We start from the raw sequence: 17653 nt of genomic DNA, 5'->3' as shown, positions 1-17653 counted from the left end.
GCATATAGAATACACACAAGCACACATACTATAATACTAACCTACTTATAACCATAGCTGTTATGACAGGCTCCCAACCTGAGTGGAGAACTGTCCTCGTGGCTGGATGTTTGGCAGCTATTATAATCCAGATAGGAGTCAGAGCCAAGAAAAAGCCACCAACTAATGGAGAAATGTAGTAATAGGTCTCTAAATGTAAAAAGAGACAACATTTCAATCTCACTTTTAACCATATAGCAAATCTAAATGTTCAAGTAAAAGTTTACCAGCAGATAGATGTTATCAAACATATTCACATGCTATATATTTTCTTATAAATTTCAAATGAATTTAAAACTGTAGATAGGTAAAAATATTAAGTAACGTGATTTAAAACTAATACATTAATTCAACAAACATTTATTAAAATAGCTATTTGACCTAGATGGGAATTACAGTAATAATAACAACAATAAGAATGACAGTAAAAAAGCTAACATCTATTTGGCTCCTATTATTTATCAAGTACTATGTTAAATGCTTTACAGTCACCATCTCATGTAATTGTCCTCACAATCATGAAATAGATACTGTCATTTCTATTTTATGAAGAAACCGAGGCTTGGGAACTTAAGAACACAGCTAAGAAATAGTAAGAGTTGGGAGAAAACGACATCTCTCTGACACCAAAGTTAGTGCTCTTAATGGTACACTCTAACGCAAGTAAGATATTGTTTTTACCCACAGGGATCTTGTAGTATAAGCATTATATGGAATATTAGATATTATCAATTGATAATACATATCTCCCCAATACTAAGTAGTGTTCTAAGCTCCAAAATAGAAAACTAGATTTAACAAAGATTTTTTTCACTGCAGAACTACTAAGAACCTTTAATATACTAAGATAGAATACATTATGCTGTATTAACCATAGTTGGCTAGACTACCTAGTTTCACAGCTGGGTGTTAGAACTTAACTGGACAAGAAATTTAACTTCCATAACCTTCAATTTCCTTGTCTATAAAATAGCTATAATAATAGTACCCATATCATGGGGTCATTAAGAGAATTCATACAGTGCATGTATGGTAAATAAAATAGTAACCAGGCACATAGTTAATGTTTATTGCACACTTACTATCATTATAACCATAATCACATTATTAACATCTTCCAATCTGATGTAGCAGATTGCCAGGACTTTGTTACACCTCTCTGTGGGAGACTGTCTTACTTGATTACAACTATTCATTTTCTCCCCATTCTTGTTATGCTTTCCTTTAGAGAAAGTATATTTCTCTCTCTGGCTCATTAACTTTGGGCTTGGCTATTTGTCTTGGTTTGTAGACATGATGTATGATACCTCTAAACAAAAATTTAAGTGCTTTCAGAAATAACTAGAAGATTTTTACATATTCATGTAGATAGATAGAGATACATAGATAGGTATCAACTGTTTTCAGACACTAGACAATAGGCATTGCAAGACTGTGATCCCTGAGAGAAGAGAAAGAAATTAAATAAGCCTCCAACAGCCTCAGCTTTTTGACTAAAAGCATATTACAGGCCACAGCTCAGAAAGGGAGAACTGCAGCTGAGTAAGGCCAAGGTAGCAGGAATTTAGAGGGTAGAATACTGGAGAAGAGGAAGCTCTTAGAGAAAGAGCCTGAGAAATGAATGCTAAGCTATATATGCATAGGCTAACTCCACAGGCTAGGCCAAGAATAACTGGGGAGGTGTAAACTGAAACATTTCCAGAGTTTACAAAGGGCTGGAAGATATTCAAGATCTAACCCCATAGAGAGGAAAGGCCTCTTTGAACGCTGAGAACATTCAGTAAAGAATGGAAAAGGGTCACGTCTTTCACATCTTAGTAGTAGGGTAGGGCTACCCCCATTGTAAATTCTGCTCTAGATTTGCTCCAATAAAGCTTAAACCAAGACTTGGAAGGCTTAAAGTAATCCAGAAAAAACTGTTTACAAGAACAAAGTCGAACACTTTGTAAAAAAAAAAAAAAATTAAGCGTTTAACGTTACATTCACAATGTCAAGCATCCAACCAAAATTTTTTAAGAATTTGGAATAATATTTAGTCACATTTACAAACTTAGTTAAATACCTGAGACATTGTACTTACTTTAGACATCTCACAAAAGTTGCCAAGTACTTAAAATAATCTTTATAAATCGAATAAATTAAGTGTACCAATAAGGCAAGTCTTTTAATAAAGTTTCCATAAATATTCATATAGTGTACACAAATTTGGTAATACTTCTATTTAAAAGTCACAAGAATAAGTCAATTATTTAATTATAAAGTTTAAGATGAAATTAAAAGCCTGACATATTTACTCTAATGGGTTGTTACAAGTATATCCAAAAAATGTTCTACTTCTTTAGCATAAAACCATTAATACTGTGAGCTTGATTCTCAAGTATTTTTATACTTCATTCTAAATCTCCCCAGGGTTAAAAGTTGCTTATCCCTTCTTGAAACAATTATGCCATCCCAAGACATTTTTTGTAATATTTTAGCTGACTAAGGTTTTATTATCAGAGATTTCATCCAGGACATTCTTAGATTCTTCTTAATGACTCTAATACTCATTGTATATAGTAGGGACTTCATAACCTAAAGACAGGATTGATCTCAGTCCTGGTAACCTACAACCTTAGATTTAAATTAAGTATTACTAAATTTTTCTGGTATCTCACAAGATTTTCCAGCCCATATGCAGACTTCATCTTTGACTGAATTTTGTATTTCCCTATCTTAAGATATTTAAATACCTTCTTACCTAAACCTAAAGATATTTAAACTAGATACCACTCAAGTTTTTTCCTATCCAGTAGGAACAAACAATTACTATAGATATTAAAACAATATCCAAATAAATTTGGGTGGCTTTATCTGGGTCACATCTTCAAAATAATTACAATAACAAAATTAACTTAAATATCTTCTTCCATTTTAAGGACTATAACTAGTGCTGCATATAGTGCCATTTTCTCCATGATTTTTTAAAGGATAAAAAAACTTTCATTGAATAGCTCCCAGTTCTCCTTATTAAACCTTAGATAAGGATAAGTAACATCCCAGTTCAAAAGCGTTCTTATCTCCTGAAACAACTAGGATGGCCAACAATCTCCCTGTAAGATTGCACATAAATATAAAAGCATTAAAATCCACTGAACACGAATGAAAAGAACTATTCTGCCAGGATGGATCATCTTAGTATTTTATTTTCAGGTCAAGAGAGGAGCACCGTGGCAGGCTTTTAAGTTATTCTCAACATTGTATCTCTGGCAGGACACTAAAGTTGAAAGAAACACCTACCATCCAACTTCAGAATAATCTTTAGAGGGAGAAAAATTTCTCAGTAAAGAGACTAAAAGTAATGAGCAGGCATTGAATGATATGACCTAGGAATTCTACTCCTAGGTATACACCAAGAGAATGGAAAACAAGTGTTCACATAAAAATGTTCATAGCAATATTATTCATAATAGCCAAAAAGTAGAAGCAACCCAAATGTCCATCAAATGGTGACTGGATAAATAAAATATGGTATATCCATACAATCCAATATTATTCAGTAGTGAATAATTATGCAGTACTGATTCATGCTACAACACAGATGAACCTTGAAAACATACTAATTGAAAGAAGCCAGACATAAAAGGCAATTTACATGATGTGATTCCATTTTTTGAAATGTGTGAAGCAAACAAATCCAGAGAGAAAGTAGATTAGTGGTTGCAGGGCCTGGGGGAGGGGTGGAACAGGGAGTGCCTGCTAAGGTTTTCTTTTTGGGGTGATGAAAATGTTCTGGAATTAGATAATAGGTTGTACAATCTTATGAATGTACTAAAAACCAGTAAATTGTATACTTTAGAAAGTATACTATATAGTACACTTTAAAAAACTTTGTGTATTTTAAAAAAGTGTATGGTATATGAATTATATCTCAGTTTTTAAAATTTCAACAATAAAAAAGGAGGGGGTACTAAATTTTTTAAATATGTCAATATTATAAAAGACAAAGAACATATATGTATATATATATACACACACACACACATATATACATACATGCAGAGAGACAGAGATGGAGAGTAAAAGGTAGAGCAAATGGGGATAAACAGTTAACATCAAGTGAATCTGAGCATAGGATATATGAGTTTTATGGTACTATTCCTATTTTTGCAGTTATTCTATAAGTGTAAAATTACCTCCAAATACAAAATTACATGAACAATTCTTTAAAAGTGGGGGGACCATGAAAAGATTAAAATTTCTAGAATGATTTCCTATAAGTGTGTTCTATTTCAATTTCCTGCCAAATCTAATATGCCCATTCCCAACAAATTAAACCACATGTATGACTGTATAGGACCCTCCTTCCTACCTTTTCCCTGGCTACCATCTAACCTGATTCTGATGACTAGGAAAAAATTACAAACATACAAAAAGGGAAGCTGCTAAAACATTCCTCTTTTAGGATATATTGAAGTTTCACAGATGTCATAAAATTAAAGAAATATTTTGAGAAAACCACTAGTACTGACACCATCAGCAAGAGAAAATGGTGAATTAAAAGCCATCCATGAACTTCTACATTAATATCAAAACCTAAAATGTCTTCCTTTTAAATGAAATGCATTTAAATGATCCTAGTCAAAACAGCATTTTGTATTAATTTCTGTGTATATCATAATGGGTATTGTAGTAGGCTGAATAATGGTCCCCAAAGGCATCCACATCCTAATCCCCAGAAATAGGGAGATTATCCTGGGTTATTTGGGTGAGACCTAAATGTAATCACATGTATACTTACAGAAAGGTGGTAGAGGGAAATTTGACTACAGAAGAAAAGACAAGTTGACCACAAAAGCAGAGATTGAGGAATTCGGCTACAAGCCAAGGAATGCTAGCAGCCACCAGAAAGGAGACAGAAGAAGCAAAGAATGGATTTTCCCCTGAAACTTCCAGAAGGATCCAGCCTTGCCAACACCTTGATTTTAGTCCTGTATAACTCATTTTGGACTTCTGGACTCCAGAACTGTAAGAAAATTAATTTCTACAGCAGCAATAGGAAACAAATACAGGTATACAGATGATACTCTGTAGAATTTTTAGCCCAAAAAACATCCATGTACATTAGTATTAATGCTATGATGTAGGTAAATGACAAAAAAATTAGGAGTAACACAGCTAAAGTGGTTCAAATTGCTATGATTCCACTTAACTGCCAAACACAACTGCCATCTTTTTGATTCATGGTTTTCATCTTTTATTAGATTGTTGGTGGCATCTTGCAACTACCGGACTACTGTTATGTAATTTCATCAATAGCATTCATTTTCTCACCCCAAATTCTTCTGCAATGTGTAGCTGCTATGAGTGACATTTTTGTATGTTAGCTGTTCCTGTGTGAACAACAAAGCAATAGGCACTGTAAGTTGTAAACAGTTTTTAAAAAGCCCCTTGTAATAGCCATCAGAATTTTATCATTATGTTGATCTTGCAGGAATTGCTCTAAACTAAAATGGTACAGTGCTGAAAAACCTCTGAAGAGTGACATGCAAGACAAATTTAGATTCTATTTCCAACACCACATCAAGGCAGTGATATTGTAGAATGTCCTGTAAGTACCCAGGTGGCATCCCTGTTAGTCTCCACAGGGCTGAAGTAACCTGAAACTGATTGTTATTGCTCTTATGGTTTCAACCAAGCCATCTTTTTAATGTTAACCTTGAAGAATAAGAAATCAATCAACACTTTGCTTCTCAGATCTTGCCTAAACAGAGAAAAACTGACAGTTTTTCAAACCAGTAAAGATTATGTACGCACATGAATTAAAAAGTCTTCCAGTTATTTATAACTGCACTGAAAGACTTTTTAAAATCCTCTTAAAATTATATAAATAAGAAGAGAAAATCTTTATGTACAGGTATTTCAGTTACTGGCCCAACTTTAGATCCTCCTAATAGCTTTTAAAGATTATTACATGTTTAAAGATTACTCTATGAATGAATAAATGCCTTATAGTGTCTCTGCAAGTCATACTAAAGCATAACATGCATAATCCAGAGCTTAAATTAAGCTCTAAACTTTCTGTTTCCATTTGCAATAGATCTTTTCTAGCTATATGTTGCCATGTTAACTTTTCTGTAGGGATACTAATCTCTAGATACTTTCTTTTAATGCAAGATATCCTTTCAATATTTTCCTAATACTAAGGCCCCATGGAAAGGATCATTTTCTTTTTGTAACAATCCATTTTTTTATTGGACAGACACTATGGCGACATCATTCAGAGGGATATCTATCTTCTATTTTCCAGGTGTATACCACTTCCTGAATAACTTGTACTCACATTAATCGGATAGCTTTCAAAAGGAATAAAACATTTAGTGAAGTGCTATTTATTTAACATCCACTATGTATATAACACTGTGGGGTTTTACAAAAATAATCATATAAAAACACAGTTTTGTCCTCAAGAAGCTTATCTCCTCATAAAGGAAGATACATTTACACAAAAAGCAATAATGACAGGCCAAATGTAAGCAATGTCCTAAGAGAAACATCAATACAGTGCTAGAGAAACTCAGAGGACAAGAATGATTAGGGAAATCTATGAATTTAGTATTGAAAAGTGAGGATTCTGACTGATCTTAATGGAAAGGAAGGAAATAACATAAGAAAGAAAAGAGAGAAATCACAGGCAATGTATGAGAATCAGCAAACATCTGAGTTTGGGTGGAGTAAAAGGTACAAGAAAGGGTGGAGCAGGCAGGAGCCGAGAATATGTTTTTGTCAATTCCAAGAGGCCTAAACACCAGCTAAAACTCACTCTGTCACCAAGCAATGAAGACCTATTCAGGGTGACTACAAAAAATAAAGGCAATAGAAGTAAAAGCTCTGGGCTGGTTTTATCCCTTTTTGAAGAACTGGAGAGGTGAGAAGGGGAGAAATTTCACATTTATTTTAGACATCAGAAGTCAGCAAGTTTTATTAGGACCAAGAGAAAGGTAGCACATGGAATGAATGTAGAGTGAGCCTTCCTACACATATCAAAGCTAACAGGACACGAGGGAAGCTGTTCAGTCGTTTCTGAATATCCAAAATGCTAATTGAGGAGTTAAGTGAGACTTTTTTCAATGTCCAGTTCTTTGAAAGAGCCATATAATGAAATGCATGGCCTCTATAACCAAAGCCTACAGCTGCCACAAAATCCTCTTATCTCTAAAGACTGTGTTCCCAATATAGTTCGGTAATTAAAGAACTAGGCATCTCGGATGAATGGGATCTTGGAATTTAAATGTGCCTACTCCTAATCTTGGTATTTAGAATACCACTAATAGTAGGCTTAGGATACGTCTAATAGACCACTAATTCTGTGCTGATCTTATGAGGCCCCCTAGTGTTCACAATGCAGATACTTTATAATCCAAACAAACTTCAGGAAAAGCCTTTAACTGTTAAATCAACTATGGAATCAATCATTAAAAAATGATCATTTTAGGGAAATAAATGATATAGATGAGATGTGAAAGATGTTATTTAAATCAATTCATTTTCAATTACTTTGAGCCAACTTTCAGATGACAAAGCATAGAAAAGCCAAAAGGTTTTAATAATAAAATTATTTTTTAAACTCCTGATCTGTGATGGCATCATTCTATTTCACTTTTTTATTTCTTGTTCCAGCTAAGCTACTAATGTATCATACATAACACTCAAAATAATAAGGGTTTTAGACATGGACACATGATAGACTTTTATAAGAAGTTTATCATGTATATAATTTAAAAAAATAAAATTTTAGAAGTCAGCACATACTACTTTTCTCAAAAGTTGACTTATTTTCTAGAATTTCATAATACTTATCCTGTATCATTCTAATAATTTCCAAATTTATTATGATAACTTTCTTCAATGGCATTCTCTTTCTTATTACTATGACTTAAGGTGAGGAGACACCCTGGTGTTTAGCAAGCAGCTGAGAAATGTGTTTAAAAATGACTTCATGGCAATTTAAATACCAAAGTATGAAAATAATATACTTTCTTCTTTATTTATGTAGAGGAACTCATCCCATAACCACTACCAACCCTTCAGCCCCACCCCAGCCTCACCATAGAATTTCTGTCCTCTCAGTAATATTAGAAAGAAACCCTTCACCCTTTTCCACACCTCCCTTCCTCTCTTTACCTCCTACTCAAAGTGGGAGAAACCTATCTACTTGGTAAGATTAGGGAAAAGGGAATCAAGCATGCCTAACTCATCCCCTTTCTCTTTTGGGATCCAGCCTATTGATGACAGTCTCCCGTCCCCAACACAGTTAGCAGCCTGTTCCTGTAGGGGTGAGGCCTACAGGTTGTCCACTGTCTGCCTGTGAGTGGGTGAATAAGATCAACAGAATAGAGGAAGAATGTTGTCACATTCTCTAATACTAGCCACAGGCTAATATTTCAATCCCTGACTTCAGCATCAATTTCTAAGTAGTACAGTAATTTAGAGAAGAAGAATATGATCAATTATCACCCCAACAATATAAATTAGAGCAGATTATCCCTTTAATAACATAACTCTCATTTTCTGTGCTTTTTTTTTGCCTGGGAGAGGAAGGACTGGAATATTACCCTGAATATACTTGAACATATATATTTTCATGGTGATTTTTTTCCTTTTTGTTAATTGCCATGTTGGTTTCTGATGGGGAGACTATCACTAAACTTCAACCACTACCATAACATTATGTCTGGGACGGTAGTACAACACACATATCAGAATACTGTTAGTTACTCCTCTCTGGCTACACATTTAGAAGAAAGGGCAGAATTCACAGACTATGACAGACCTGTGTTCACCCTTCCTACCAGTAGTAGGCAACATACACAGCCTCTATGATCCTCAGTTTTCTCACATGAAATTAGAGATGCTAATCCCTAGCTTACAGAGTTTTAAAGAGAAAAAACACTTGAGAAAAAATATATGAGAACCACAAAACACAGGTTTACAACAAAAGAGACTCTAAGTAACACATTATATTTAATTTCAAGTCAACTTACCAAGACAGGAGTACAAACCCTGACTTATCCAAGCTAATATGGCAAGAGTTATAAGGTCGCCGAAACTAGCAGCAATGGGTGTAGCAACATTATCAGGATTTATGCCAGTCTTCTTTGAACCAACTATAACCCCAACCATTATTATTCCTAGAAAAAAGAACACTCATTACTTTTTATGCTATGATTTAAAGAAACTCAATCCTCCTAAATACTGACATATAAAAGCTAGAGAAACAACACATCAGCTCCAGTTAGACTGCTTAGATAAGCTGACTAAAGCAAGCAAAATACTTCATTCTAAAGCTGTGGCAAAATGCCTTTCAACAACTTCAAGCACACACCACAGAAGACTTGAGAAGTTCAGGTTGCATTTAGAGACCGGAATAGCTACTGTAAGATAACATTAAAGCTAAGGTTTCAAATTTAGTAACACGTATGTATTAGATGCAACACGTTTGTGTGAATCAAAACCAGAGATTTTGTTTTAACTCTCAAATTAAGTATGAAAATGTCAAAGAAAGGTGGAAAGGTGAATCATATTTATATGCATAGCAATTAGGAAGAAGACCAGCAAAACCAGATTTGTTTACATAGTGGTAGCCAGAAAGGTTTGCTTCATTTTCTTATTTAAAAGCAGTGAAGTGTTTAGAGGAGGGAAGTAATTACATTCTGAACACTGGAAGCCAGAACACAAAAAAAGAAGTCTTTGTAAGGGATATGCTTCAAACGCAAAGTTTCTATGAGCCTACAACTGCTGGACAGAAGGTAAAAATGTAACGTTGTACTTGTACTTTCAAATCCTTATTTTCTTGACTCTTAGAAATGTGAGAAAAATTAGAACATTTATGCCCATACCCAATTGTACATACAGATTGTCTCATGCCTACACACTCAGAGGATGTGGTGCAGAGAAAATTAAGATGAGTTTGTTTATGTGCAAACTGAAAATTGGTATGGAAGTCTAAACGTGACTACATGTAAAAAAAAAAAAACAGACTCTCACTGCATTTTTAGACTGAAAATGACTCTAAATGATTTTATTCTAGCACATTCATTTTATAGAAAATAAAACTGGGATCCTGGAAATACGAGTTAAATTCTTGCCTAGGGTCACATAGCTTGTAAGTAACTTTAGTCCAGTATTTTTTTCTACAACCTCTTAAAATCAAAATTGTTAAGAGTAGAATTTTTGTCTTCCTTTAAACAATGCCTTTCATCGTATATCTGGAGGTTTTTTTCACTCTGTGGACTTACCATTCCCATAGTATCATTGTAAAGAGAAAAAAAGCAATAGCAAAAGATGTTTTTTCTCTTTATTAATTATTTATTTTTAAGTTTTTACTAAAGCATAGTTGACATAATATTATATTAGTTTTAGGTGTACAACACCAGATTTTGACATTTTATGTACATTACAAAATGCTCACAATAACTGTGGTTACTACCTGTCACCATACAAAGTTATTAGAATATGATAGACTATATTCTCTATGCTGTACTTTTCATCCCCATGACTTATTTATTTTATAATTGAAACTTTGTACTTTTTTATCCCTTTCACCTATTTTGCCTATTCATCCCTTACCACCTCTTTCCGCAATCACAGCTTGTTCTCTTATTTGAGGCTGTTTCTGTGTTTTTGTTTGTTTTAGTTTTTAGATTCCAACAGTAAATGAAATCATATGGTATCTGTCTTTCTCTGACTTATTTCACTTAGCATAATATACTCTAGGTTCACCTATGTTGTTGGAAATGTCAAGTTATTTTTTTTTTTGGTTGAGCAATATTCCATTGTGTATATGTTCATCTTCTTTCTTCATTCATCCATTAATGGACACTTAAAAAATGTATTATACAATAATCGGTCAAGACGTGATCACATAGAATAATTTTTTAAAAATCAATATGGAAAGTTGTTCTATGACGGAATGCCATCTGTATCTTTTCAGCTGAAAACAAATATTTTGCCATCATCGATCAGTGGAAAGACCTTGGAGTCAAGAAAGATTTTAACTCTGATTTTCTCCAAATAAGCTAATGAAATTAGATTTACCTTAGTTGAGTCAGTTTTCTCACCTACAAAAGGTGGTTAATAGTATTTGTTTTACATGTATAAAGACCAAATTATCATAAAATTAAAATATACGTAATTCAAAGTAAGAAGGGTTAAACAAATGCATTATAAAAGTCTGAATTTTTATGGTTTTGAAAATCATAGGCAATACAAATACATGTTAGATTGAAAATTTTTAAACAGAAGCAAATGAACTTAAATAAATAGAATGCCTATGTTTTAACATTTTTTTTAACCAGAAATTAATTTTTGGATAGCTCAACTTCCCTCTGCTTTGGCCAATGTTAACTCCATTCAGTTCCAGTTATTCTGTATATAGACAAGAAACTGCCCCTGACATAATCTAAGTAATAAAACAGAATGCTTGAAAATATTTTGGAAGTCTTAATTTTAATAAGATTCTCTAAATTCCCAGAACCTAGCCAAAAAGGTTAGTTTCATTGTACAATCACTTGACAAGAGAATCTTCCATTCTTAACTTTGCTGGTGCGAAGATAGCAATTATATAATAAAAAGAACTAAGTCTTTATATTATGATTCAATAATAAGCTAGTTCTCTAGTATAAATCACATTAATAGATAAATATAAAGTGATGTCTCAACTGAAGAATTCTGACATAGTTAAATATTTAGCAACTTCTGGCTCTTTAAAATTCTATAGCCAACAATATGCTAAGTTAAGCATATGGTTATATTTGTATTGTTACAGAAATAGTGAAGAAAATTTTTTGAAATCCGAAACTTTAAAAAATGTTTAACAGAGGGACTACTTTTGAAACAGAGTTCCTGGAATACTTGTTACTCAAATGACAAGCCAGTAAAACCTCTACATGATTTCCAGAAAGCAGTGTCTCAATTAATTTAACTTAACAGAAACAAATGAACAGCCAGGCTATCTTCTTGATCTCGTTTGGAAAGTGTACCAGGGCACCTGAGGCCAGAAGACAACCTTAGAAAGCCGGTTCTCCAGGAAGGTATATGCACAATAAATATAGATATACCCAAAAGAAAGTTTCTAGATAATTTTTACTTTAAAAGTTTATAGATAATTTTTCTGTGTTGTTTTTATGAACAAGTGTCATTTTAACAAAAACAGTCAACATGGAAAATAAATAATTTGAAAGTAAAAGACTGTAGAATAGACATTGATAAATTTGTTTACCTTGCAGAAGAGATGCAATGAAGGCGGTTGCCACACTGCTAGAACACAGAAGTATGGAATGATCGAGATAATACTTTCCCTCTGGAATCCAGCCCAATATAATTGCTGCCACAGCTGCTAGAAAACCAACTACTGTTGCTTGAACCTAAAAAAAAATTTTGTATAAAATCCAACTTGAATTCATTTCAAAATCACTTTTTGATTCTATAAATATGGACACAATAAATCAGAAGAAAGTATTGCATATAGTAATTGAACTATTATATTTTAAAGAAGCTACTATTATATTTTAGTTTGAATATTCTTAAGATGGTGGGTTCTCAAACTGCCCTGATCTGGTGGTGATAGGTATAGGATGGAGTCCAGGAATCTGTTTTTAACAAGTACCCCAAGTGACTTTGACAGTATAACCCACAGGTCACCTAATTAAATACCAACCTTAAGACTGAAATACACCCATCCACACAACTGAAGTCTGATTCTAGAGGCAGTGTTGGCAAGAGATTGGACTTGATGATTGAATGATGAGAGTCTGACCCTGGCTGAATCACCTAATCTTCTGGCAAGTTTTAAAATTCATTCATTCAAAAAGAATTTACTTAGAAACTACTATGTGCAAGGCACTAAGCTTGGTGTTAGGCTACACACAGTAGTTAAAAGTTTTATTCCTTGCTTTCACAGAGCTCTTGGCAAGTGAGAGAGACAGACATTAAAAAATGACCTCACAAATAACCACAATTGTGATTAGTGCTATAAAAACTTAAGCTCCTCATTTGTAAAATGTCAACAATAATACTGAATTTGAAAGGGTCATTTTGAGACTTAAATGAATTATATAAATATATAAAGTGTTCCCCCATGCTGGCACAAAGCAATATTCAAAAACAAAAAACAAAAAACAAAAAACAAAAACCTGCAACTAAAAAAAGTAACACTGACTGTGAACTCTTAGATCATAATAAGAAGAACACCAGAATTCAAAAAAACCCTAGAGGAACCAGCTTATAGTTCATTGGTCCTGAGTTTGTGTCATGGATCTTTTGACAATCTGGCATAAGTTTTATAGAGATTCTTTTCTCTATGAAAACACAAATGCACTCAATATTTTGAATGGAATTTCTAGGTGCTCGCAGACTCTCTGAAGCCAGTCCATGCACTGGAATGCAGGGCTCCAGGTAAAAAACCCAAGTAGGCTGATATCCTGTCATACATATATTAGATTAACAGGAGAGCCAGGGCCAGCAAGCCCAGATTTTCTATATTTCAGCCCCATGATCTTTCATTACATACTTGTACACGTTACCCAAAGATCCAGAGCTAAAATTTAAGCTGTAAGCCGATGATGGCTGTACCAGTTGCTAAAATATTCCAACATTTTCATACTTGTTAGTAAATAACATTATATATAAAAGCAGTAAAATTAATTAATACTGTAAATTCTAGCACTGTTATTCCAAGATTTTTCTGGCTTGACAGTAAAATACAGAACTAGGAAGTCTGCTACAGACAGCATTATATGCCTATCTGTCTGTCTGTCTGTCTGTCTATCTATCTATCTAGAAATGGAAGCACACAGCTGAGATGAGAAGTCCTACTGTGTAAACCTGCAAAAGAAATGCTCAACTGTGCCCAAGAGAAGACTAAAGTCTGTAGCTGGTTCATGTAGTAGCTGGAGTGTTAAACAGGGGCCATAGACCTAAATAGATGTCAGTGCAGGGCACATCTCTCTGGGTAAGGTAATGGTTCTTCAATGGGATTGGGAACTTTGCTTTACTTGACAATATATGCACTGGTAAAGTGCATAAGACTTCACATATGAAGTCTTAAAGCTCAACTGTGAAGAAATCTGTGACAAGTAATGTCCTTGGGATCCCATTTAATAGTCAGAAGAGCATACTGCCCCACCAGCCAGAGCACGTGCCACCTCTGCTTTTCCAGCCTTTCCCACCTCTACCCTCAATAGCCAGCCTCCAGAGGAGCCTTTGTTAGCCCATCCCACTCCCCAGGCTCATCTGCTCCCTCACTTTAACAGATGAAGCCTCAGAAAGACACAATGACCACCACCTAATCTTCTTTTCTTCTCCTTTCTGCTTTTGTCCACAGGTAACTGGGCTGCAACCAGTTGCTGCCTCATTGGCTGGCACCAACTGTGTTCTGTAGACCTGTGTGGGGTTCCCTGTTTCTTATACATCCTTGGTGGAGTGAGACAGACAATGATGTAGACTTCAGGCTATGGCAGCCAGGATCAGTGAATACCGGGACATTTCTGGCTCCCATCCTGACCAACAATTTCTGGGAGAGAGGATGACAAGGGAAGGTGGGGTACTAAGAGTGGAAGGGAAAATTAAAAGCTGAGATGGACATTATTAGAATGATTTGATGAATAATTTACACCACTACTCATGTTACTTGGTAAAAGCTTAGGGTATTTAAAGAATAAGATAAAATTTAAAGAATAAAAATTTTACATTTATATATTAGCCTAGTTATTAAATATTTTTATTATTATCCCTTCATAGGTTCCTATAGTTTCGAGCTGAAGAGGGTCATAGACATCTCTAATGCAATACTGTAATTTAAAAAGACAATGAAGCCAAGAAAGATTAACAGGTTATACAGCTGGTTAATGTTGGAGCTAAGATTAGATCCCAGACTTTTTCTAACCCTGCAATTTTATAAGCAGTTGCAAAGATAATTTTTTAAAGCCCCATATTCCAAAATTCCTTAATTTCTATGTTTGAAATGCATTACATGAAATTACTTTTCTGTAGTCATGTTCTCAATACTATATCCTAGTTGAGCTAACACTAAAATTAGTGAGCATTCCCCACACTCACACTTGCTAGAGAGTTACTAGGGCTGCACTCTTATGTCTTGAGCATAGCAGAGAATAGTGGGAGAGGAAGAGATACTCATCTGAGATCAAATAGAGCTGTAGATAATCTATATATAGTCCACAGTTTAAAATATATGTAACTGACAATTTAATGTGTTCATTTATAATAATGCTAGTAATGTTAACAAATTAAGGAAAACTCAGTTTAAACAAACATTTGACAATAATGTATAAAACATATACTTTAAAAAAATCAAAGTGGAAAATAGCACCTAAGCAATGAAGTGTTAACTATTTATTTATACAGATATTAACTCAAATTTGGCTCTATTACACACTTATGATAGAAAATACTTGTATATTTTTTCTGTATTTTATTATATATTTTTCATATTTGGAAGAACCAGATAATTTCTTAAAGAAAGAAAATTTTCAGAGATTATGGATATCCATTTTCTACCATGTTCTCATTATTGTACTAAACTACTGTTTTGGTCCACTGAAACAATTAAATGGTAGACTTAATAGAGCTACAATTATTTCATTCTTAAGTAACAACTAAGATCTGTAAACAATGTGTATCACTTACCTGCTTTAAAGCCAAGTTGCCAATTATTAGGTTCCATTTTTCAATAGGTGAATCCATCTTCCCAATATTTACCTGTTAAAGTACATATTTTCATGTATCACTGAATAATCTATTGTTCTCTACTGTGTTTAAACAGCATATGAAGTCTTCAAGCCAAAGATAATTTTTTAGTAAATCTGATGAGTTCACATTGCACTTTAAATATAATTCTTAATTCACTACCAGTCTTGCATTTCACATTTAGCTTGCCTGAGATGTCTAGCAAAACGTTTAACTAACTAGCTCACAAGAATTAGCACTATCCACCTGCCCATGTTATTTTACAACTACAACATCAAACGTGATCCTAACATTCCAAATTTTATGTATTCAGACCCAATATAGTTACATACTTTTGAGCTGCTAGCACTTAATTCCCTATCATGAAACAGATGTAATTTGATGAATTAGTGACCTAAAAACCCAGACATAAATAAATCACTCATATGTACATAATTTGTATTTGAATCATGACTAAAATATTAGCAACAGAAAACTTACTGAGATACAGTTTAATTGTGTATCTCACTATTAAAATTTAGACATTTCTGCTAAGTGGAATACATATGTTCCCAAGAAATAATATTATTATTCACATATTCAATTGTACTCTAAGCTAAATCATACTTCTCAACCATTTAAGATTCAAAAAAATGTATATCCAACTGTGTCAAGTTTTTCAAATGTAGTCAACTGGGAAGCAATGAACAATCACTGTTAAAAATACTATACTGAGCTGGGGTTCATTTATTCATTATCTGCTTGGTCACAGAAGATAACTGAATGGGTAAAGTGGGAGATACACAGGGCTGTTGTTTCTGTGTAGTTTTAACCACAGACAAACTAGAGCTTAGCTCACTGGCTTCACACCAGCATGTTATGTGCTACATCAACATTTCCTCTATCAATTTGGAAAACTGATAGTATTCTCTAACCTCACGTTGGACTGTGGTCTCAAAGAATCCAGGCAATGCAAATATTAAGATTTCTCAGTTTTTCAGAATAATTATTCATGCTGTCTTTATTTGTAGATTTCTTTCCTGAGCATGGAAATATAATTATTGGGGAAATTTGTGTTTGTAGCTCTAGTAACCTGGGTCTTTGCTCAAGTGAGTTAAATAAGGTACAAGCAACGTTTAAAGTGTGAACCAGGTTCAGTGTTCAAGAAATAGGCATAAGAGAAAACTGTTATTTTTAATAACTTTTAGAAAATGTAGAAAAATGTCTATAGGTATGGGAAGCAATCTAAAATGATTCCATGAAAAAGTATAAGATGGCAAGACTTCAGGATTGCTTGATGATCAGTAGAGACACACATATATTAAAGTCTAGGAAAAGATCAAAAAAGTGAACATGACAGAATGAATAAGTGCTATGAATTATGTTTGCAACTGTGCCAGATACACTTGATACCATCACGATCAGTCCCTTCCAAAGCCTAGAACTACATTTCTCAAAAACTTCAACCTTCTGCCATTAGAGCTATGCATAAGTCACAGAAGGCACTTGGTCAAGAAAGCAAAAAATTCACAGATCTTAGCCAGTGTATTTGTCTTTCACATATAGGTCCCCCTTGCGTTTCTGTTGTTGTTGTTGTTGTTTTTGGCCAGGCTCTCTGACCTCTGTAACCTCAAGCTGGTAAACTGTGGGTTTTCCAAAACATGAGATACACGGATTGGGGAAACTCCCTCAGCTAAAAAAACCCACAGATTGCAATTCCTATCCATTGTAAATATGATCTTTTAAGGGTAAACTCTAGTTTCTATGTGTTTTTCATCATTTTCCGTTATCTTCAAAAAGTTTGTCTAGATTTTGTAATTGTTAATCTCTGGGAAGGTTCACTGAACCATGGCATTCTGCCATTAACTGGAATTAGGTACTCTGTGACATA

The 17653-nt window shown here is 33.9% G+C and overlaps 1 protein-coding gene across 5 annotated transcripts in view; it reads right to left on the bottom strand.

Moving 5' to 3' along the window:
• SLC41A2 (solute carrier family 41 member 2) overlaps positions 1 to 17653 on the bottom strand; it is a 206358-nt gene that overhangs the window by 42837 nt on the left and 145868 nt on the right. For 4 of the 5 annotated variants that reach the window (XM_057486450.1, XM_057486451.1, XM_036891308.2 and 1 more), the window contains 4 exons: positions 15724 to 15795; positions 12299 to 12443; positions 9063 to 9209; positions 42 to 189 (listed from right to left, as the gene is read on the bottom strand). In XM_057486450.1, the coding sequence (XP_057342433.1) occupies positions 42 to 189; positions 9063 to 9209; positions 12299 to 12443; positions 15724 to 15795 (512 nt within the window). The remainder of the gene's footprint in view (positions 1 to 41; positions 190 to 9062; positions 9210 to 12298; positions 12444 to 15723; positions 15796 to 17653) is intronic. The other variant, XM_036891307.2, reaches the window with a different exon arrangement.

Source organism: Manis pentadactyla, chromosome 10 (assembly GCF_030020395.1).
Source record: "Manis pentadactyla isolate mManPen7 chromosome 10, mManPen7.hap1, whole genome shotgun sequence".
Classification (NCBI taxonomy): Eukaryota; Metazoa; Chordata; class Mammalia; order Pholidota; family Manidae; genus Manis; species Manis pentadactyla.
Note: the sequence above shows the minus strand (reverse complement) of the source record. Positions and strands in the feature narration are given on the sequence as shown.